The sequence below is a fragment of the Chenopodium album genome, chromosome 25 (assembly GCF_948465745.1).
Source record: "Chenopodium album chromosome 25, dcCheAlbu1.1, whole genome shotgun sequence".
Lineage (NCBI taxonomy): Eukaryota > Viridiplantae > Streptophyta > Magnoliopsida > Caryophyllales > Amaranthaceae > Chenopodium > Chenopodium album.
Window position 1 is genome coordinate 33592449 of NC_137858.1, and position 23812 is coordinate 33616260.

The window sequence follows — 23812 nt, forward strand, 5'->3', positions numbered from 1 at the left end:
CTTCATAGATAGCTCATTGAGATTTTTTAGATACCAAAATCTCTCATCATTTTGCATGTCAGCAATGAAATTTCTAAGTAAATGATCAAAGTACATTAAATCACTACTTGAAAATTCATTAGGATACAACTCGGCAAGTCGAATCAATTTTTCTACGTCAAATGATCTAAATCGATTAGAAGGATCAAAAGAAGACATACATATGAATAACTCTTGGCTTTTCTCATTAAACCAATTTTCAATCTCTTGTAATTGCAAATCAATGACACTAAGAAAAACCTCAACTCAAAAATGATGAAGATTAGTCACTCTTGGTGTATTACCACGAAACATCCTTCTACCCGGTTGAATATAAAAACCCTCCATATTAGGAATCTCAATTTCATGCTTCTCCATAAATGAAGTAACTTTATTCAAGTGAGCATCCCATCCATTATCTCTTAACCTTTGCAAACTCCTCTTAGTTACCCCAACCAAATTCATAGCATTCACAATATCTTGATCACTCCTTTGCAAGGCCAAGTTCAACCCATTTGTGATCGCAAAAATAGACACCATCAAGTATGCAACAAAAACAAAATCAAAAGTCATCAACAAGTTTGTTATTGCACATGCTTTGTTTGGTCGGCTTTATCAATAGAAGAATTTGCAATTTCATCAAGTGATCACTCAAGGATAGGTCGATGTAGTTCAAGCACATTCAAGATTGTTTTAAAGTGTGATCCCCATTGAGTGTCACCCGGTCTTTTCAAGCTAAGCTCTTGATTTAAACCAGCACCTGTTTCAAGTTCACCTAATGACAAAGCCTCAACAACACGTTGCTTTTGTTTTTCTCTAAGAAATTCTTTCCTCTTAGGTAAACCACCAACAAAATTCAATAGTAGAGGAAGCACATCAACAAATAACCAATTGCAATCATTGTTCTTTTTAGCAACGACAATGACAGTTAATTGAAGCTGGTGAGCAAAACAATGAACACAATATGCTTGTTTAGTTTCTTGAAGAATTAAAGATTTAAGACCATTAATTTAACCTTGCATATTACTTGCACCATCATAACCTTGACCACGAACATTAGAAAGACTTCAAGAATGCTCCATTAGCGTTGATTCAATAGCATCTTTAAGAGTGGCAGAAGTAGTATCAGGAACATGCATAATGCTAAGAAAACGTTCTTTTACTTCTCCTCTATTATCAACATCGCAAACAAAGAGCTAATTGTTCTTTATCCGATATATCTGCAGATTCATCAGCCAATATAGCAAAAAAACCATCGCCTATTTCTTCAATTATTGCTTTTGTTGTCTCCCTAGCACATGCATTGATAATTTGCTTTTGAATAGTAGGAGCTATCATTTGACAATATTGAGGAGCATTTTCCAACACAGCATTTTGGACATCAACTCTATCCATTGTATGAAATTTTAAAAGTTCAAGAAAGTTACCCCGATTTAATGAAGTTGTGCTTTCATCATGGCCACGAGCAGGTAGTCCTTGAAGTACAAGCCACTTCAAACACTTCACAGAAGCTTCTAAGCGAATTTTGTATTGCCTTGTGAACTCCTCAGTTTGCTTATAAAAGTTGGAAATAATAGAACCCTTTTGATTTTGAAAATCATAAAGGGCACCCATAGCTTGATTGTGAATGCTATTAACACCACCTACATGCTTCCTTAGTGCCTCGGGTTTGCTCCAATTTCTGAGCCCCTCACTAATAAAAGCATCGGATCCCACATTGTCACTCGTGAACAAATAGCAAACAAAGCAAAATGCAGCATCCTTTTCAACACTATACTCTAGCCAAGGTCTATTATCTTCAAACCACTTTGGGTTAAATCTACGATTTTTTTTGCCCAAAAGGTCTAAAAGGAAAGTCAAAGGTTTCAGGTTGATAAGATGATCTTTGAATGTACTCTCTTCTAACTACATCCCTGACATCTGGATGAAATTCAATCATTTTTCTCCTTTTTCCCGGATCTTAAGGAAGGTTTGCAACATCAGTTGATGTTATTCTTGCTTGATCAGTGGAAGCATTTGTGCAAGGATTTGAGATGGAAAAATTATCCTTTGTCTCTACTTCCACTTCATGTTCTTGAGAGATGGAAAAATTATTTGAGGGAGAAGAATTTTGTTGGCTAGAATGATTTTGTTGGCTCGGATGATTTTGTGGTGGAGGTGAATTTTGATGACTAGAAGGAGGGTTTGGGAAAGAATTTTCTCCACTTTCTCTTTGTGTTCTTTTTGAAAAAAAGCTTGAAATACTTCTTTCTTGTGTTCTTTTCATGATTATGAAAATATTGCATATACTTTATTAGAGATTTAGAGCAAGTTTTATTGTAAAAAGTTTACAAGTTTACAACAAACAAGTTATAATTCATCAACTAACATAACTTTAATCTAATTAGTCAATGTCAAATTGTCAACAAATCAACAACAATTGCACAACTCAATAGATAAAATACCTTAAATAAGTATAATTGAATCACTGCCCACTTAAAGTAAACAATTAGCAACAAACTAATAGGCTAACAAGTAACAATCAATACCCATCTAAACAATTAGCAACAAACAATTAGCAATAAACAATCCACTACCCATATAAACTCTAAAACAGTAACAAACTAACATGCTAAGTGGCTAACAGCTAACAAATTATAAAATAAGAATGGTAAAATGTAGAATTCGTCAAACATTCATTGATTCATACATTATACATAACAACAATTCAGTAAACAATTAACAAATAGCAATTAGTAATTAATAATAAAGATTAAAAACAAATTAACAATTACTTTGGATTTAGGAATAATTACCTTTTGAAATTCAGATCTAACAGAGTAGCAACAGGGGAATACGGGAAGTGGGGAACTCCGAACTCAACACCTGGACTCGTCGGCTTCGTCGCAGAGGAGTCACAGGACTACCGACGTGACGGCGTCCGGCGGGCTGCAGCGGCGAACTGGGCAGCAGTGAACTGGGCAACGGTACTATTGAGTGCGGCTAATGGGATATGAACTTAAGAAGGGATTAGGAAGTTAGGGTTTGAAAAGGAAAAAGAAAAGAGAAGAGGAAGGCAGGAAGCGTTTCAGTTTTTCGTGTTTTTTTCTCAAAAAAAAATTAATTTTTTGTTTTTGGGGGGTAGCACGTGCCCCCCCGTGCCCCTACGTTGGTCCGCCACTGTTTCCAAGGATGCTTGGGATTCGGCCAGGAGCTTCTTCAAGGTTGCTTGGGACTTGGCCTGGAGCTTCTAATTATGCTCCCTAGAGGCTCTCAATTCAATTCCTTCCGCAATTGCTCGACTAGTTCGTTCATATTCGGATTGGGATCTAGATTCCCAACCATGATGAAGGATAGACAAATTGATCTAACTGCCTCTCCACAGACGGCGCCAAACTGTTTTTGCCAAAATCTGCTCGCTAGATTTGACCAGGTTCTATAGGACAATAGCTAGATTAGAAAGTATGTAAATGATATTGTAGGTTCAATGAATGAGGGTAAATAACCTACTGTAGACACCCGTTTGTGTCTCCCCAAAACCAAACCCAGTGATGAATGCCTTTCACGTCGAACCATTATCGAATGAGGTGAAAGTGGTTGAAAGTCGAGTGTTGCGGTTTAGTTTTAATTAAGATTCTCTTCTCTCTATTTTTGAAAATAACTCTATTTGTTTGAAAATAGCCAAACCAGTTTAGTTTGGTCCATAATTAAGGTCCAATAATAGTGGAGTTGGATGGGGCTCGAAAAGACCTTTCCAACGATATATTATAAGCCCAATTCCGATGAATATTGAGGAAGTTATGGCCAAAATACTAAACTGGGCCCGGTTAATTATTTAAATACGGCCCAATGATCTAGAGGAGGGCCCAATATTAATTATTATTCCTAAAATTATTAGGATTAATTATAATTTCCTAGAAGTTTCTAGAAGATTCTTTTAAATTCTAAAATTATTAGATTTAATAATTATTTATTTTAAAATAGATTTTATTTGGAGTAAAACGTTATTTTATTATCTTAAAATACGTATTTTATCTTCTATACGGATTCCGTAGATCAAGTGATTAAAGATCGGATTCCGCGTGAAGAAAACGCGCTAATACAGGTTGTCGCCAAACGACAAGTCTGTCGCCATGCGACAGACCCTGTCGCGTCGCGACAGAGTCGATTCCTAGCGACAGCGTGTAGTTTTATTCCTTATCAAATTCTATGTTTTTCCGGACTATTTTCATTATAAATAGGGTCTGAATCTCTGTTTTCAGAATCATCAATTCTAATCAACTCTCATCATTAATTCTCTCTATTCTCTCTCTAAGCAATATAGCTTAATTCTTAATTTCTCTCTCTCTCTTTCTAAACCCACCTTTTTACAAAATACAATATTCCGCATTCACAAGACTTAGAGTCTCCTAGCCAAGTTCGAAGTTGCCTTCGCCCTAGACGTGCAAGGTTTAATATTTTCTGAGGGTTTGGTCCAAAATTAGTCAAAACTTTATTTAATTTGATTTCAATTTAATCCTTAAATTATTCTTTATTATTTTTCATTGAATTTTACTAACTTGTGTATTTTGTTATTAGAAAGAGGTACGAGGCTTCAAAGTAAGTAGATTAGCTTACTCCTTATTTTATTCACAATGTAGAAAGCATGTTTATTATTGTTTTATGATTCCTAGTATCATGTTAGGATGTTATTTTATGCTTTCTAGTATCATGTTTAGGGTGCCTATAATCCTTTCTAATATTATGTTAGTACCATGTTAGGTTTAAAGCTTTGATCTTTATTGTTTAGTGACATGCTAAGATTTGTTATTAATCTTGTTGGGATCATGCCTAGGATCTTGCTATTCTTTTAAGCTTTATTATTAACATGATGATGATAATTATTACTGTTTATTATTATGTTGCTTGATATATATTTTTATTGTTATTGCTTGATCACACCTTTTATGCTTGTTAAAGGTAATTTGTACTTGAAATCACGCTTAATAAGATAATTATTAATTTGGTTTAGGCTAATGTGATTTTAACTCAAGTGATCGCCAATAATAGTATTATTTGTGCATTAATATTCAACCAACATAGATTAAACAGGGTAGGGTCAATATAATGTTTGTATGTTATTCGAAAAGCGCGCATGAATACGAGCAGAACAAAGTAGAGGCCTATTTTTATAGGGCGGGTCCTTTCTTTTGTAGATTGGATTCGTACCCTCATCCCCGGACCCTGTTTGGTTCAAGACCTTATGGAGTTGATGGTCCTTTTGGATTGTCTTTTGGGTTTACAAGTTCCTAAAACTTGTTGGCGACGCTTTTGCTCTCTTTTTCTTCCCTTTGGAACGCCACCATACTTAAGTTTATGATCACAGTGGGGTTCAAGTTTGGGATCATAATGCTTGAAATATTCCCCACACCTACGAAAGATGAACAAAGGGGAAAGGGAAGAAGAGACACAAGATGATGACGCAGAAAACCCCAAAAATAAGGATAAAAACCGCGGGTGGCGTTGAGTCCACCAATCTACTAGATTGAGAATGAATGACAGGTACAATACATGTTGTTTAATGACTATGAATGAATCTGTAATTTATTACTAATTGCTAATGACTATGAAATATGATGCCTAAGGCTAGTATCTTGTGTTTTTACAATGGTTTTTAATCCTATTTATAATAGGAGAGCCTTTTGAAGTCTTGTAACAACTTCTTTTATGATTCCTTGAAAGTAGGAGTTAGCTGCCACTGCTCCGAGATTCATGCCATGTTCTCTTTGTATTTATCCTTTGCCTTTTGACTTGTTCTTCGTTGCTGGTTAGTTGGAGGATAGTGGGAGTGTCCTCCATGAAAATAGGAGAAGTAGTTTGACTCCTTGATTTGATCTTCAACGAATGTGGACTGATTTGTGGTGCAGATACATTTAACATTTCCAATTGACTTATTCCTGGTGGGAAATATCTCCTCCTTAGGAAAGCTTATAACCACTTTGACTTTGTTCAAATTTGGATTCTCTTAGAATATTCCTTGGAAATATCTTTGTTTTATTAAGTTTAATACCTGGAATCAGGTAGCAATTAGAATATTCCTTGGAAATATCTTTGTTTTATTAAGTTTAATACCCGGAATCAGGTAGCAATCTTTAACCTGCAATCTAGCAATGCAACCTGTGACTTAGGGCCTGTTCATATTTACTTAATTTCAGTTCAGTCTAGTTCAGTTCAGCTCCAATCAGTTCAGTTCAGTTCAGCTCCTAATTTTCCTCTCTCATAAAATATTCATTTCAGCTCAATTCAGTTCAGTTCAGTTCAGTTCAACTCTAATCAGTTCAGTTCAGTTCATTTCAGCTCCAATCAGTTCAGTTCAGTTCATTAAATGTGAATAGGCCCTTAGCAACTTGCAACTTGCAGACATCTGAATCTCTAGTAAAAATTTAGGCTCAACAAGCTTCATGAGCTCAATATTCATAATACTCAATTAATTAGTTTCCTAAGCCTACACCAAAACGTTTAAGTCAGCTAAGGGAAACAAAGATAAAGATATGAAAATAATATTTAGACTAAATATTTACCAAATCAAATGTATATAATTTCCTAAATATATCTTTACATAGGTACTCCGTATAAACTGTCAAGAACTATCAACTTGGAATCCTTGTACGGTTTCACTCACACCAAAAAAAAAAAAAAAAAAAAAAAAAAAAAAAAAAAAAAAAAAAAAAAAAAACTGGAAAGATAGAAAGACAAGTATATATTTTTTTTCATTTACACACCGAGTATAAACCTTTCTTAACAAAAATACGATAGTTGCCAAAACAAAGGGATAAACACTAAAAAACAGGCGGTACGGGTGAATTCACTCATTTAGTTGGCAAACATGAAAATTAATTTTTTTAATTTTTTTTTTTAAAATTGTCTTTTTTTTTTTTTTTAATTCAGAAAAATAATCGTGTTTAAAAAAGGAAAGTTTACTTCAACTAGAATTTAGTCAAAAAAAACAACATCTATAAATACCAACGAAGTCTTTCCAAAGGCCAGAGTCTCACTATCAATTCATAATTTGTCATACTCCCAAAAAAAATTTTCTCTCTAAAATTCTCCTCAACCTTAAAACACTCAACCTAATTAGCAATGGCAGCATCAACCACTTCATCATCTTCAGCCAAGAAGATTATCCTTATTCCTTAAGAGTTCCGATAATGAGACTTTCAACGTCGACGAAAAGGCAGCAATGCTTTCGCTAACCATTAAGAACATGATCGAGGACCTCGGTGACAGCACCGATCCCATCCCGCTTCATAATGTCACCTCTAACATTCTCGCTAAGGTTATTGAGTATTGTAACAAACACGCTAATGATGGTAACTCCGAATCCGTATTACCTAAGGTTGATAATGATGAACTCAAACATTGGGATAGGAACTTCCTCAATGTCGACCAAAACACCCTCTTTCATCTTATTCTTGTAAGTATTTTTAATTTCTTTATTTTAGTTGATTTGTGATTAACTGATTGACTTTTATTTCTTATATGTTTGTTGTTAATTTCTTTCGGATGTGTATATATGATTAATTTATATTTGAAAGGGTTTGAGTTACCGTGTAATTTAATTTTGTAGGGTTTAAGGACTCGAAAGTATAATAATACGAGTACTTGACTTTATAAAAGCTAGTTAGTCTTTAATTTTTGGGCTTGAATTATTTTACAAATAAAATAAAACTGATTAAATTTGTACGATTAAATTATAAGTATTATATCTTTATGTCAAAAAATTATATTAGATCTTGATTTTGGGTCTGATTGGGTGGTCCATATGAATTCAATGAGCAAATTGGAGTTCAAAAGAGTTTTATGGATTTTTTTTTTTGGATTATTTTAGTTATATAATGTTATCAAATATGATTTCTTCAAAAAAAAAATGTTATCAAATATGATTATTATAATTTTTGGGCGTTTCATAATATTAGTCCCATATATTAATTTGGGCGTTTCAAAATGATCTACCCATATATATTGAATCTTAACTCTTTTTTAATTTAATTTTATTTTTCTAATTCGGTCTTATAATTTCTAATCCCATTAGTGGATTGATGACATGGCGGTAATTAAATAATTCTTCCGTTTTCTTTTACTTGAAACACACCTTTTAAGCACGTAGTTTTAGGAGATGATTAGTGAGGGTAAACGAGAGATTTTATCAATATAATTTTTACACGAAAATTAGAATAAGGTTAAGTATCATTTGTAAAAATTATAATGAAAAATTTGTCCGTTTACATTACATAAACCCGACCTCAATACACGTGCCACAATGCTGTGTTGCAAGTAAAGGAAAAAGGAGGAATATTACAAGCATTGTAATTAGGATTTTTTTACTTTTACCACCAAAAAAATCAAAAAAATGTTTTTTACCACCAAAAATTCTAAAACTTTTATTTTACCACCAAATAAAAAATTAAAAGTTGTTTTTTACCACCTGTCGTCAAAAACCTAACGGAATTTTTTAAATTCTTCGATTTTCGTGTCAAACACATGCTCTTTAGGGGTTTTGGGGGGCACTTTGGCCCTATGAGCCTTACTTGATGTTAGAATTGACAAAAAATGATCGGAAATGCCTCGTTTTGCGTGAACACGCAAAACGAGGCATTTCCGATCATTTTTTTTGTCAATTTTGACCTCAAATTGGTTCTAGAGGGCCAAAGTGCCCCCCTAAACCTATGAAAAACATATTTTGCGCACGAAATTCGAAGAAATTTTTTTTAGCCGTTAGATTTAACGGTTTTCTTGACGTTTGGTGGTAAAAAACAATTTTTAGAAATTTTTTTGGTGGTAAAATATAAGTTTTAGAAGTTTTGGTGATAAATAATAATTTTTTGATTTTTTTTGGTAGTAAAAGTCAAAATTATGCTTTCCAAAGAAAAAAAAATCTGAACATTTAATAAGGTAGAAATGATTAAGCAATTTTTGTACTAAAATATAAGATTCCAAATATTATTCATTCTCTTATTTTTTTGTGATTGATTCTCTATGGGACTTCGCAATCATCGCATTATATGCATAATATTGTACCAAACTTTTTTGCTAAGATGTATCATGTATGAGTTGTTTGTTAATACTACCTCCGTTTCTTTTTAGTTGACACGTATTCCTTTTTAGGAAGTTTCTTTTTAGTTGACACGTTTCCTTTTTGGGTAAATTTTTTACCTTGCATTTACAAGCTACCCCACTTGCTTTTTCATTCTCTATCACTCTCTCTCATCTCCTTAATATATGTGCCTAAATCAAACGCGTCAACTAAATAGAAACGGAGGAAGTATGGTTTAAGGGTTGTTACAACGTAATGTGCCTTAATCTTTTATCTTTGTAACATAATCTAGTTAGTCTTTCTAATTTTATTTTTTGGCTTGATTTATTGTACAATAAATAAAATTGGTCAACTTTTTTATGATTATATTAAATCTGAATTATTTACGATCATGTTTGTATGAAAATAGTCTGACTTGGATGATTTATAATATGTACCCATCTTTTTTGCTTAGATGGGTACATATTTACAGAATGTGTTTGTGTTTATTTTTAATATATATTTGCGTGGTCCATTGATCAACTATAACTAAAGTAGTAATCATGTGTGATATGATGATGTTATGCAGGCTGCAAATTACATGGATATCAAGGGTTTGCTGGATTTAACTTGTGAATGTGTGGCTGATATGATCAAGGGAAAGACACCCGAGCAGATAAGAAAGACCTTCAACATCAAGAACGATTACACACCCGAAGAAGAGGAAGAAGTTCGCAGGGAGAACCACTGGGCTTTCGAGTAAAATGCAAGTAGCAATGGAAGCTATTAACAACAACTCCATCTACCAAATTCCAAAATTGTTTCTAATTAGTTTAGTTACTCGCTATATACATTTGTTTGCTTAACAAGTGTTCGGCCCGAGCATTGCTCCGGGTGTTACTTTGAGTATTTTTATCATTATTATTCTTAGAGAGCTTGAAAGAATTTTTATTGTCGGAAATTATAATATTACAATAACAATAATAAATAGTTTTGAATAATTTTTGCTTTTATTTCTAATATGTATTTATATATTTATGTGCATAGATAGAACAACATTAGTTATAGCTTGATTGTAATAAGTTGGTTTTCATTCAATGAGGTCTTCTGTTCAAATCTTATTGTATGCATTCTTGGTTAACCATGACATGAAACAAAAATATGCTAGAGGAACACGTGACATATTGAACGATGATGCGGCATTATGCTGGTGCAAAAATGAGATACACGTAGCTAATTGACATATTTAAGTACGCTTTTTAATATATAAGTATAGAATATAGATATAGATGTTTTAGTACTCACTATGTATATTATCTCATTGAAGAACTCATCACAGTGTTTAGGATTGTTTACTGCTTCATTGAATTAATTATAAGATTTCACTATTTTTAAATGTTTACTGCTACATTTAATTAATTTCAAGCATAAGTTATTTCTTCATTTGTTGTGTTAAATGTGTTACTTGTGTGTTAACTGCTAGACTAAGAATAGTTATAAGTGGCCTGGGCTATAATCAGAATGACACTCAAAATTTAGAAAACGTCTTAAGTTATTATGGATTTTTTGGTCCTGAATTTTTATATTGGATCTTTTATAACATCCATGTAAAGGTGTGCTCTCTTCATCATAAGAAACAAATTAAAGCTTTAGGTGTAATAGTTATTAAGGTTCATTCAATCAACTATCTTGCGATAAGGTTAAATCACATCTGGTAAGTTCCACTCACGTTTAATCAATTATAGGTAAATAAGTTACATTATACAAGTATACATTCCAAAATCAATTACATAATTTATAACCAATCAAGTTACATTACACAAATTAATATTCAAAAATCAATAAATAGGTTTCATTCAAGTTACTACCTATAATAGCTTAGGTTCCAAAATATATATTCCAAAATCGATTATATTTCATGTCTCTAACAACTTCAATACTTAGATACTTCTATCTTAAAAGTTAAATTAAAATAATATGTTTGCTAAAGAGCTGAGTATAAAACTAACACAAAGTTTTATATGTGGCTGACCATACGGTGTGGCCATCAACCATGAGCATTACTTCGTTAATGCTATAGGGGTTACTTCGTCAATGTTATATAGGTTACTTATATTAGGGGTTACTTGGTTAGTATTACAAGGGTTAGCGAATCAATGTTTAGAGATTACGGGCCAGTTCACATTTACTGAACAGAGCTGAGCTGAACTGATTGGAGCTGAACTGAACTGAACTGAACTGAACTGATTGGAGCTGAACTGAACTGAACTGAACTGAACTGAGCTGAAAAGAATATTTTATGAGAGAAGGAAATTAGGAACTGAACTGAACTGATTGGAGCTGAACTGAACTGAACTGATTGGAGCTGAATTGAACTGAACTGAACTGAAATTAAGTAAATATGAACAGACCCTACTTTTTTCTTTACAAGCGGGAACATGATGTGGCCAGCCGCACACAAGACGGACTATAAAACTAAAGTAAATGAATCAATTATATAGTTTTAGCATATAATACCTTTAAAGATGTGATTAGTTTTCTAGTATAAAGAACCTCTAATGATAGTAGTGGACTAGCGGTTGTATACTTAAATTAAAGTCGCTATCACATTTAGGAATGGATTATTGGGAAGTTGGGACAAATGAGATTTCGAATACGTGTAAAATGTTTGAGCAATATATACTAATCGATTAAAAGACGTTACTAAGAACGTCTATGTGTCAGGTAAACCACACCACGTTACCTACTCCATCTCTCATTATGTCACATCATAACTACTCAATCAACCTAAATCATTATGCCATGTAACCCAATAATATTTATATTTATATTATTACTAGGGGAGCTAATGACAGGCTAAAGTCGTATCACCTAATCAAAAGTAATTACCTAAGTCTTCTAACTTATGCAGAAAGGGAAGTAGGGTCGAATCCACAGGGAAACTAGTCTTTCTACTCCTAATTAATTATTATAATTAAATTATCAAAGTAACCAATAATTTTGTGATTAAAGTCTATACTACGAAGAATATGAGTAAAAGGAATAAACACTACTAAAATTCGGTCAAATTACGACCGTTTTTTTACGACCGTCATTAAAACGGTCGCAAAATATAATATTTGCGACCGTTTTTAAGGCGGTCGCAGATTTGCGACCGTTTTTAAGGCGGTCGCAGATTTGCGACCGTTTTTAGGCTATTTAACGGTCGCAAAAGTATTTCTTTAAAATAATATACACGTAAAAAATAATTCTAAATTTAAACAATTTTATTGCGACTGTCAAAAACGGTCGCAAATTGCGACATTTACGACCGTTACATAAACGGTCACAATTTGCGACCATTTGTGACCGCCAAAACCAGTCGCAAATTGCAACCATTACGACCGTTATAGAAACGGTCGCAATTTGCGACCAATAGCGGTCGTAATAAAACAATGATTTTTTTTAATAAAATGGAGTACAAAAGTGCTGCCAACCCACCCTAACCCTAATTTTTGTTGAAGCAGCCATTTCTTCTCATCATTTTCTCTCTCCTCATTTTCTCCATCTTCTCCTTCCTTCTCCCTTCTCACGCCCTCCTTTCTCTTCATCTCCTCTTTCTCTTCTCCTCTTTCTTTCTTTCTCATCTCCTCTTTCTTTCTTTCTCTTCATCTCCTTTCTTCATTAAATCACATCAGATCAAGCCCCACAGTCACAAGCAAGCAACGAATGAACGAGACGCGCCGTCACCATCCTTTTCAAGAATTTCGGTTTTCATGGTCAAATTCGACCATGAAAACTCCAGATCTGGAGTTTTCATGGTCGAATTTGACCATATAAACCCCATGAGGAAGAAATATTAGGAAAGGTGTGTTGATTTTCTGATTTTTTTTAAATAATTTTGTTTTATTTTCAATTTTTGTTGTTTTATTTCAGTTTTTGTTCGAATTTTTGTTTGAATGTTGGTTCGAATTTTTTTCAAATTTTGTTGATTTGTTTTTCAAGTTTTGTTCGTAATTTTTTGTGATTTTTGTTCGTTGTGGGTTTCAATTTTGCTGGGTTTAATTTTTTTTTATTTTTGTTCAAATTTTAATTAGTTTTTGTGGGTTATATTTTGTTCGAATTTTGATTCAATTTTTGTTACATTTTCGGTTTGATTTGTGTAATTTTGTTCGAAATTTTGTGGGTTTTTTTTTGGGGTTGAATTTTTTTGATAAATTTATACAATTTTTGGGTTGAATATGGGTGGTGGTTAAAGGTGGTTGAGGCTGGGCGGTGGTGTTTTAGGGTGGCCAGTGGTGGTGGGTAAAGAGGGTTTGGGTGGGAAGTGGTGGTGGGGTAGGCTGCGAAGTTCAGGAGGTGGCTGCGCTTTGTTTTTTTTTTTTGTTTTTTTAATTTTTTTTGCGACCGCCTAGGACCGTCGCTAAATCCATATTTGCGACTGCTTTTGTAACCGGTCGCAATTTGTAAAATTTGCGACCGTTGTCTAACCGGTCGTTGAAATTAATAAAAACGGTCGCAAAAAATCTGCGACCGCCAAACGGTCGCAATAATATTTTTTGCGACCACGTGAATAACGACCACCACCTTATGACCGTTGACGGTCGCAATTACTAATTGCGACCGTTTTTATTATAATCTGCGACCGTCAGAGACGGTCGCAATTTGGCCGAATTTTAGTAGTGAAATCAGGGAGAAATCAAATATTAAAAAAAGCCTAGGGCATAAGTTCACTAATAAACAATTTTCCAGGGTAAAACATAATAATCAATCATCAATACATTAATAAATCAGATCATAAAGGGCTTTTTCTACGTATTACAATCACAGAGTTAATTTACCGGTATTAAATCTCATCTCTCGAATCTCGATCTAACCATTTATAAATTAGTCTGTCTATTGAAATGGTAGGTGTGTCGCGTACCTAACAAAAATAACCTAACAAGACCACTACTATGTAGACGGGCAAGTAAGGGTCGGATCCCAAGAGACTATGGTTCAACTAATTAAATAGACTCAAATAAATACTAAGCGAGTAACCAATCAATATCGATAGATCAAAACTAGAACAATATTAACTAATAAGCAATAAATGATAATAATATGAAATTAATCAAGAACTAAAAACATCTAAGATTAAGTATCCCCACTAATATGAATCAATGCAATAGAACAATCCCTTTCCCTCAATTAAATCAATAAATATTCCACAGGACAGATGCTCCCTAAAACAATACTAAGAGTTTCTTTCGATCAACTAATAGCTTCCCTAACATGCAATCATACCTATTTTCATGGAATCATACATATTAAAGACATTGAGAATGACATCCTATAAGTCCTAGCAAGAACAATTAGCTATTTTCATGCATAAAAGCTCCAACTTTTAATTAGGGTTCTAATATCAATTAAGAATCAACTTTCGTTGTAAACCTAATCACATTCAATAATACTATTTCTAGTTAATCATTGATAATAAATCCAACCCTAACAAAGAGGAATTATAAATTAATTAAATTGGGAATTGGGAAATTAAATAACACATTAATCCATATTAGGGTTCAACCTAACCCTAGATTATGAAACTACTCACACATGATAATAGAAATAACAAGACAAATAATTAAAGAAAACATAATAACAATAATAAAATAAGAGAATTGAGAAAAGAAATCAATACTTGGAATTAATTATGAAATCTTGAATCTTGAAAGTAGAACCCTAGAAAATAATCCTCAAGAACGTAATACTAAAAAGCTCTAAAATAATGTATGTAAAAGTGTTCTATAAAAGACTATCTAAAACCTATTTATATGCTAGGAAAGTAGTAGTCTTTACATAAGATTAGGACTCCTAATATCCCAAAAATTGGGCTAAACTCGTGGGTAAATAAGTGGCCGCAACTGAGCTGCGGTACGAGGTTGCGAGCCGCAGTAAGGCTGCGGAGAGGCTGCCAGCCTTGTGTTTCTTGCTCCCTTGAAGTGCGCCACAGGCAAGCTGCGGTAAATCGTGATGAGCCGCAATCAAGCTGCGGATTAGACTGTCGTGAAGCTTCGTGGATGCTAGAAACACTCCATATGAAGATTATCTCGCGTCCAAGTTGAATTCCACACAAATCGAGCCCTATTCCTATAAAAACAAAAACAAACAAAACGAGAAGAGCAATATAGAAATAGGAAGAATAATAACTCTAAAAGATTAGGAAAATGAAGAAAACACAATAAAATATGACCAAATATCACATATAAATCATGTATAATATCGTGTTATCATGAAACTAAGCCTAAACATCAATTCTCATCTCTCGAATCTCGAATCAATATTGCCAAACTCATACAATTAAACCAGGCCTAATCTAATTGCATAGCATTAAATCAATCAATAGGAAATTAATTAAGTATTGACAATAAACAACCATAAATTACCCTTTCATATTATTTATTAAATCCCCACAAACCCTAGAAAGGAAACTACTCATACATGATTAAAGCTAAACACATCAAAGCAATTAAACAAGACATAATTAAGGAATTGAAAGAATGAAAATACTGAAATTATAAAATAGAAATCGTACCGAATCGACGGAATTACAAACGGAGTTTAGGAACAAGAGAAAAAAAGTAAAAGTTTAGAGAGAGAAAATCTATGTAGAGAGAGAAAAGTAGTAAGAGTATGTAAAAAAAGAAGGTCCTAAACTTGCTTAATTAAATTACATAAATACTCCACAAGAAGTTTTATGCATTAACGAAACTAATCGGGATTAAGTAACCCCTCAAAACACAAGCGCCCGGTCGGGCGCCGTACCGCCCGGCCGGGCCCGCCATTTGCTCTGATCAGCTCTTATCGCGCCCGGTCGGGCGCGTGCTCCGGGCGCGAGGTCTTCTTCCTTTGCTCGCCCCGCCCGGCCGGGCGCGTGCTCCGGGCGGAGCCTTGTGACCCCGGGCGAGGCTTTCCTTGGGCTATGATTGGACTTCGATTGGGCCCCTAGTCCTTGGCCTAATCGGATTTTCTCCTTGGGTCCTTGAACTCGGTCCAAATGCCTCGGGATTTCCATTACCGAGCCCTTAATCACCGATTTGCTTCTTCTAACCGGTCTTGGGCTTCAATGAAGTCGGGTTTGTATGGGTCGGGTAAATGGGTTAATGTCAATTCGGGTAAATTACCAAAATAAACTAGACACTTTATTAAAGAGAAAACAAGAGAATAAAAGGAAAAATAAGGGAAAAATAAACACGAAAATAACCTAAATACTACCCCTACGAGTGACATAAATATCACTTATCAAATTCCCCCAAGCTAAACCTTTGCTCGTCCTCGAGCAAAGCTAAGGCAAAAGAGAACAGGATGGAATTATTGAAACCAAAAGAAACAAAACTAGAAACAAAGAGAAAGAATGTACACTAACTCACTGTCGTAGGAATCACGGTTGTTTTTAGCTACAACAAGCCCTTAAAACCTCAAAGTCGCCTATGAGGACGAGTGAGGTCTCGTGAGGGTTTCCTAAGAGCTTACCCCACAACTCTCGACAAAAGCCAAGGCAAGACAACAAAAGGAAAAGGAAAAGAAACACGAAGAGAAAAAAGCAAAACACAAGCTCATATATGGACAAGAGATGAGGACAAGCACTAATGAATGCAAACCTTTCTAAATGGACAAATGTATGCACGTTCCAAGATGTCAATGGTTGATTGAAACATAACACATGCTAAGCATAGAGAACTACTTAGGACTCAATCCACCCTAGCCCCAACCAATCGGGCCACGTTCTCTCCACTAGCTTCAAATCAACCCTTAAGCTAGCTTCTCAAGATTCCACGAAGGAATCGGAAAAATATAAAGAAATGAGAAATTTGAGAAGATAATCCCGACGTCTCAACTATGCATACTCTTTCCATAGGTTTGAAGTCTATCACCCTCCATCGTTCTTTTAACCTAACCCACTAGAGTCTAAGGGTCTTTTTATTGGTTGTAACGTAAGGCTAAGGGTTAAGGCGGGGTAAAAATTTGAAATTTGGTGAAATTTCCTAGGTGAAGCAAAAAGTGCGACCGACACTCAAAAATAACTCAAGAATCCACTAAATATCAAACAAAAATACCAATAATGCCATTCCCCAAGTTTATTCAAAACAAACACACAATATTCCCCCCAAGCTTGAACAAAGCATTGTCCTCAATGCTTAAACTAAGGAAGAAAATGAAACCAACTAAAATATTTTTGTTGTTTTTGTTTTTTTTTTTTTTCAATTTTTTTTTTCACTTTATTCATTGTCCTTGCCTTTTTAACTTTGGACGGCTTTTTCTTGAAACTTCATTTGATTTTCATAAATTTGCATATTTCGTTACAAGCTCAACTCTAACCAAATCTCAAAATGCATCTTGTCTATGATCAACAACTCAAAACTCAAACCTCACATGCCAATGCTTCACTAACTAAAAGGTTGGTAAACATAGGCCATTAGGTTTGTAATGTGGTTTAAACAAGAGCGGGAAACATAAGGCTCAAATTGGTTAGCAAGTAGGTTTATGCAAAGTAGAAAATCAAATTTGTAACAAAATAAAAAGAAGATAAAGAAAAATGAGAAAGAAATGCCCTTTTCCTCCCCTAGAGTGCTTCGGTCACGATCTTGGGAGCTATAAGTCAAAACAAGGATCAAGACATGCATAGCTAAGGATCCAAATGTGTCACACAACAAAGTGATGAAGGCTAGAACAATGTTACCTCACACGGGATTATAACTAAGCAAATACCAACCAAGGGTGCCAAATCCACTATAGAGAGCAACACCATCTTACCACATACCCGTGAACTAGGGCTTCATGGCGCCCTAAAAGTTCTTAACCCGGCTACCTTAGCATGTAATATCCTAGAGTCAACCAATGACACTCTCAAACCGTGCACACATTAACCACTTAGGAAGAAAGGCATTCAAGAGTAAACAAATCCAAAAGATATAATGTCCAAAATAAGTACAAACAAAACACATTTTGCTAAACTTGCCTTGAAGTAAACAAAAATATTTTTGGATTTTCCAAAAGCATGAAAAACACGGAAATGCATATACTCAAGTGCATGACATGTATGAATCAACATCCCACCAAACATGATAGAATACCCTCCCCCAAGCTTGAATGAAACCAAGCTCTCAAATCATAAACGATGAAACCAAGGAGGGGAAAACAAGGAAAAATTAATCCAACATTACCAACACATGATCTTCAAGTCACAATAAGTAAGAGAGAGAGGGAAAAGAAGGATATTACCGGATATGGGATAAATGCAAAATCACACAAAAAAACCGAAATAACCTCATATGAGCCACACTCTCTACAAATAAGGCTTGAATTCCACATGATAGGTAAGTTGAGGCACATTTCCTTGATTCTTGATCATCACCAATGCGCAAGAGTATATCAAGTTGTGTACCTAGCAAGGAACACAAACACGTCCATGAGACAAAATCTAATCTAAAAACAAAAGAAAATGAAAGCAATAAAACACGGGTTGTTTAACGTCCAAGCGAGACCAATCTAGTAAATAACCCGACAAAGAACGCAAAAGCTTGTCATATGCACCGGCAAACATATCAAGAAATAGAGCATACGCGATGCTCATATGACAAGCAAACATAAAGTACAAGGAGACTTTATGTTTGAGAGAAGGGGGAAAAGAAAAAGTAAAAGAATCAAAAGAAAAATCAATAAAATAAGAAGAAAAAGAAAGATAGGGAGGCAAACACTCCTCACAAAAATCTTTTTGGTTGGCATTGTAACTCTTTTCCTCATCAACAATGAAAGAGTTGGGGGCTTCGGAAGCATGAATAGGAAAAGGATTCCTAAGCGGTTCTTTGAGAAAAGAAGGGAGGAACATAGGATAGTAGGGGATATGGTTAAACCTTTGGGAGAAAGGTGTATGAGAAAGGGGAAAAGGGGTAGCTACTCCCTCACCACAAGGTCTCACATCACTAATGAGGGCATGGAAATCAATCATGGAATCCTCAAATGAAGAACTCTCACGATCTACATCTCCCTCAAGCTCAAAAACTCCAAATGATTCAACCTCAACCTCCTCTTCACCATCTTGAACAACATCTCCCATACCTTTCTCAAGGGCTACCATCTCAAAATCAGGAGTGAATGGGGGCAAATTTCTCTCAAACTCATCTCTTTCTAATGAAGCCTTATCAATGAACTCACTCATAAGGTTATGGGCTACCGTTTGAAACTCAAGAAATATTTGTGCCATAATCTCAATTGAGTCCAAATCATCATGGATAGACGAGTCAAAAGCTTGCTCATTGGAATCATCTAGGGAACTATGGGGCACACCTTTAGAATTCATGCAAAAATCGGATGCAATATGAGAAAGAACATGCACTTCATCATCATTAGAATGTACCTCATTACATTGAGCTATAGAGGGAGGGGAGTTGAAATCATGCATTACATGGTCACTATGGGGAGCATCAAGCACATCATGGGAATTCATATTAGACAAATCATGACAATTAGCATCAACATTAAAAGCATGAGAATCCCGAACATAAGTCTCATGATTAGCCCTCTCCCAATCATAATTATCCCTAGCTAACCATGAATAGAAATCCCAAGCTTCATCCGAAGACATAGTTTCAAGATCAATATTTAACATATTATCAACCACTCCTCTAAAATGCTCATTTAATCCCAAATTAATGATTTCACAATAATCACCCTTGGTAAAACCCTTAACACCATCCAAGAAATCCTCAAGTCTATTAAAATACACCCAAAACGGTTCATTATCAAATTGAGGAATAGAAATACAAGCCATTTTTCAAATAAAGCAACACAAATAAAAACCAACAAATAGAAAGATAAATATACACAATGGACTAGTCTCAATAAGATAACACAATGGTAATGGAAGCCGTTCCCCGGCAACGGCGCCAATTTGACAAGGGAATAATCGCGTCGTCAAACGACTACACCTAGATCAAATACAATTTATACAACCTAAACAAACCTAATACGAGTATAAGGCAAGCATAGGGGTCGAACCACAGAGAACGGTTAAACACCACCAAATGTTATCAACAATTAAGCTAGTCCGGAATAGGAGATAAATAAACTAAAGTCTAAAAATGCTAAAACAAGAAATAAAACATTAAGGGAAATGGTTTAGGTATAGCATTCACTTGAACATAAACAAAAGCATAGAAGTTGAATTAATTATGAACTAAACATGCTCAAATATCGAAATAAAGGGTCCAATCTAGCCGCCTTCCGGGGTCAATTGGCTTCTCCTAACATAGCCTCTATGCTTCCACATTAGAACCATATACTAGGAGGTACTATCAAATAACAATCGATAACAATGAACCTTAACTAAGTCAACTTCCGTTCCTTGTTAGCAAAGATTCACCTTTAATCAACTAACAACATGCATTTTGCAAGTAGATTAAAGAATATCAAGCATATAAAGACTTTAATCACAAATAAATCAACTCTAAACCTAGAACATGCTCAAGATCCAACTACACCACAACCATCCCCTCAATGGGGAAATTACTCACTAATCATGATAATAACAAGATTAATCAACAAATAATCAAGAATCAACATGATCAACATGATCAACAAGCAATGAAGGAAAATCAAAATAAGCAAATAAAACTAAATACAAAAACAAAGAAAGAGAGTAAGAGATTGCTCATTAATTGAAGATGAATATTTGCAAAGATTCAATCAAGCTCCTTCTTCAATATCCAAGTTCATCAATGGAAAAACCCTTACTTTCTCTCTCTAAACTACTCTAATTCTAATCTAAACCTAGAGAGAGAAGCTCTCCTAAAACTAAATTAGAGAGTAGAATAATGGATAATAATTGTTCTTCTAATTACCCCAAAAATGGGTATTTATACTAACTTCATAAAACTAGGAAAAATAGAAAAATAAAAGAAGAAAATAAATAAAGAAAGAAAAGGAAATAAAAAGAAAATAAAAGAGAAAAGAAATAAAAGAGAAAAGAAAATCAAAAAAGGAAAAGGAAAACAAATAAAAATAAAAGAAAAAGAAATAAAAATAAAACCCACAAATTCCCTCAAAAATCATGAACTATCAGACCCCAATTCCTTCTCTTCGTGGCTCCCTGATTTCCATTCATCACCATCACCACCATTCAACCGCCATTCACCATCATCAATCATCACCGTCGATCAGCTTCAATCAATCAAGGCCGTTAAATTTTCATTAAAACTCGCGTGAGAAGCTCGTGATTAACCCATAATTGCGCGCCCGCACAGACGTCGCACAGAGGTCGCGCGATAGCTTCTGCCTCGACTCTGGTTTTAAACTCCAATTTGTGCGCCTTCTGACAGAGCTGCGCGACCGCGGAGGTCTGGGTAGCTTGGGGAATGCAATTGTTGCGGATTTGGGTTTGATTGATGCGCTGATTGTTGTTGGTGCAGTGGGAGATGCGAATTGGTGGTGGTTGCGGAGTTGCGCTGCTGATTGGAGGTGGTTATTGTTGGCGGTTTGGTTGGAGGTGGTGCGTGGTGCGAGTGAGTTGTGTTCACTGCTGTTGGTGTTGTTGATGGTGGAGATTAAAGATGGTGGATGACGGTTGGAGTGCGTGTGGTGTTGCGGGGTGTTGCTGGTGATTTGTGAGTGGAAAGCAGGGAGCAGGGCAGTGTGGTGGAGCTGGTGGTGTTGCGTGGTGTTGTTGGGATTGCGTGGGTGTTGGTGTTATTGGCGTTGGCTGATGGTGAGTGAGTGAGGGCTGCTGTTGGTGTGGTGGTTTGAGGAGCAGGGGACAGTGAGTGGTGTGTGTGTGCGTGGCTTGTGGTGGAGGATAAGGTAGGGTGTGGTGATGGATAAGGGGCAGCAGCTTTGGGGCTTAGAAGCTTGTAAATCGTGCTTGGAACTCGAACACGAATATGACTTTGAAACTCGGAACACACTTGAGCTTTGAACCTTAATACGATTGCAAACCTACACACAAAGAAAACCGAGGAGAGGATCGGGACATGAAATAAAATAGAAATAAATAAATACAATGAAAATAAATAAAGGACGAAATAAGAAAAAACCAAGACAAATAAAATAAAATAAATAAAATAGAAATAAATAAAATAAAATAGGAAAAAAGACTAAAACTAATAAAATAAAGAAAATAAACTAAAACACACCAAAATTACCAAAATAAACTAGAGACTTTATTAAAGAGAAAACAAGAGAATAAAAGGAAAAATAAGGGAAAAATAAACACGAAAATAACCTAAATACTACCCCTACGAGTGACATAAATATCACTTATCAGGTTTTAGCCTCAGAAAATTTTAAAAATAGAAATTTCAATTCCATCAATCCTATGTGGATGGTAATTCATATGGAAAATATTTTTTTTTAATCAACCTATATAAGGAATTAGTTTACGTTTTTAACATAAATTACGAAACCAATCAGGGCCTATTCACATTTGCTTAATTTCAGTGTAGTTCAATTCAGTTAAGCTCCAATCAATTCAGTTCAGTTCTTCAGTTCAGCTCAGTTTAGTTCAGCTCCAAATTTCCCTCTCTCATAAAATATTTATTTCAGCTCAGTTCAGTTCAGTTTAGTTCAGCTCCAATCAGTTCAGTTCAATTCAGCTTCAATCAGTTTAGTTTAGCTCAGTTCAATAAATATGAACATGCCCCCTCAATTAAGTCTTGTTTGATTCACAATATTTCTTACTTCAGTTATGATGATCCAGATTATAAGACAAGACTACAAAAAAGTGAGCTAAGTTTTTATGCTTGTTCATAAATGGTTATCCAAATTCCAGGTTTAACGCCCATATAAGTTCAGTTTCAAGCTTCACTTTTTTTTTTTTTTTTTTGATTTATTTATTGCCAGTGTAAAACCATTAATGGTGATGGTGGTTTTACTAAATGCAGAACCTCTAAATAAAGGTAAAATCAGTTAAATATATAAACCAATAATGGTATTAGTGGTTCTATACATAAAACCACTATCATAATTACAAATGGATTATTGGGAAGTTCAAATACATGATACATCTATTTTGATTACTAATTTGAGCAATTATATGTAAAAATATAATTAATGAAAACTGCTAATTACAATAATGATTTTATGAAATATATCACTATGCCACTAGCAAATTTTATTTTAAAAATCGCTAATGAATTTAGCGGATTTTTTTTAATAAAAAAAAAACTGTTATTATTATTAGCAAGGTTAAAGCTCGGTTAATTTAAAAATAGAAACTTTTGCAAATACTATTTGGATGGTACAATGGGAAACAGTTTGTAAATCAACACATATAAGGAATTAGTTTACGGTTAACATTAATTACGAAAATCACTCAATTAAGTCTTGTTTGATTCACGAGATTTTTCACTTGAGTTATGCTGATCCATATAAGACAAGACCGACAAGAAAATAAGGTGTCATGTGTTTTTATACATTATGTTTATACATGTTTATCCTGATTCGATACTTCGTAATTAATAAGTTCATATATATTTAGATAATTATGCTTAAATAGTAGAAATCAAGTTAATTACAACACTCTATTTTTTTAAAAAATAATAAATAAAAATTAATTAATTACAACACTCTTTAAATTAAAAACTGTGGAAGTACATGGGTTTAAAATAAACGTGAAGCCCCTTGTTCCAAAAGTTCTATAAATACTGCTCCAGTCTTCCTTAGTCTCATCATATTCTCTCATTCTCCAATACTTCTTCAATTCTGCTCTTTTTCTCCAATTTTCTCAACTTTTCAAACACTCCTTCTTCAATT

The 23812-nt window shown here is 34.4% G+C and overlaps 1 protein-coding gene and 1 pseudogene across 1 annotated transcript; one reads left to right on the plus strand and one right to left on the minus strand.

The window, feature by feature from the left end:
* Nucleotides 1–1194: 1194 nt before the first annotated feature.
* Nucleotides 1195–1632, minus strand: LOC145614006 (uncharacterized). The gene has a single exon (XM_081669019.1). It carries the CDS (start codon nucleotides 1630–1632, stop codon nucleotides 1195–1197), a length of 438 nt encoding a protein of 145 aa, XP_081525145.1.
* Nucleotides 1633–7116: 5484 nt separating this feature from the next.
* LOC145614847 (SKP1-like protein 1A) lies at nucleotides 7117–9812 on the plus strand (annotated as a pseudogene).
* Nucleotides 9813–23812: the final 14000 nt, after the last annotated feature.

Excerpts from the sequence above, each read along its gene's own strand:
- LOC145614006 (XM_081669019.1), bottom strand. The coding sequence starts at position 1,632 with ATGGGTGCCCTTTATGATTTTCAAAATCAAAAGGGTTCTATTATTTCC.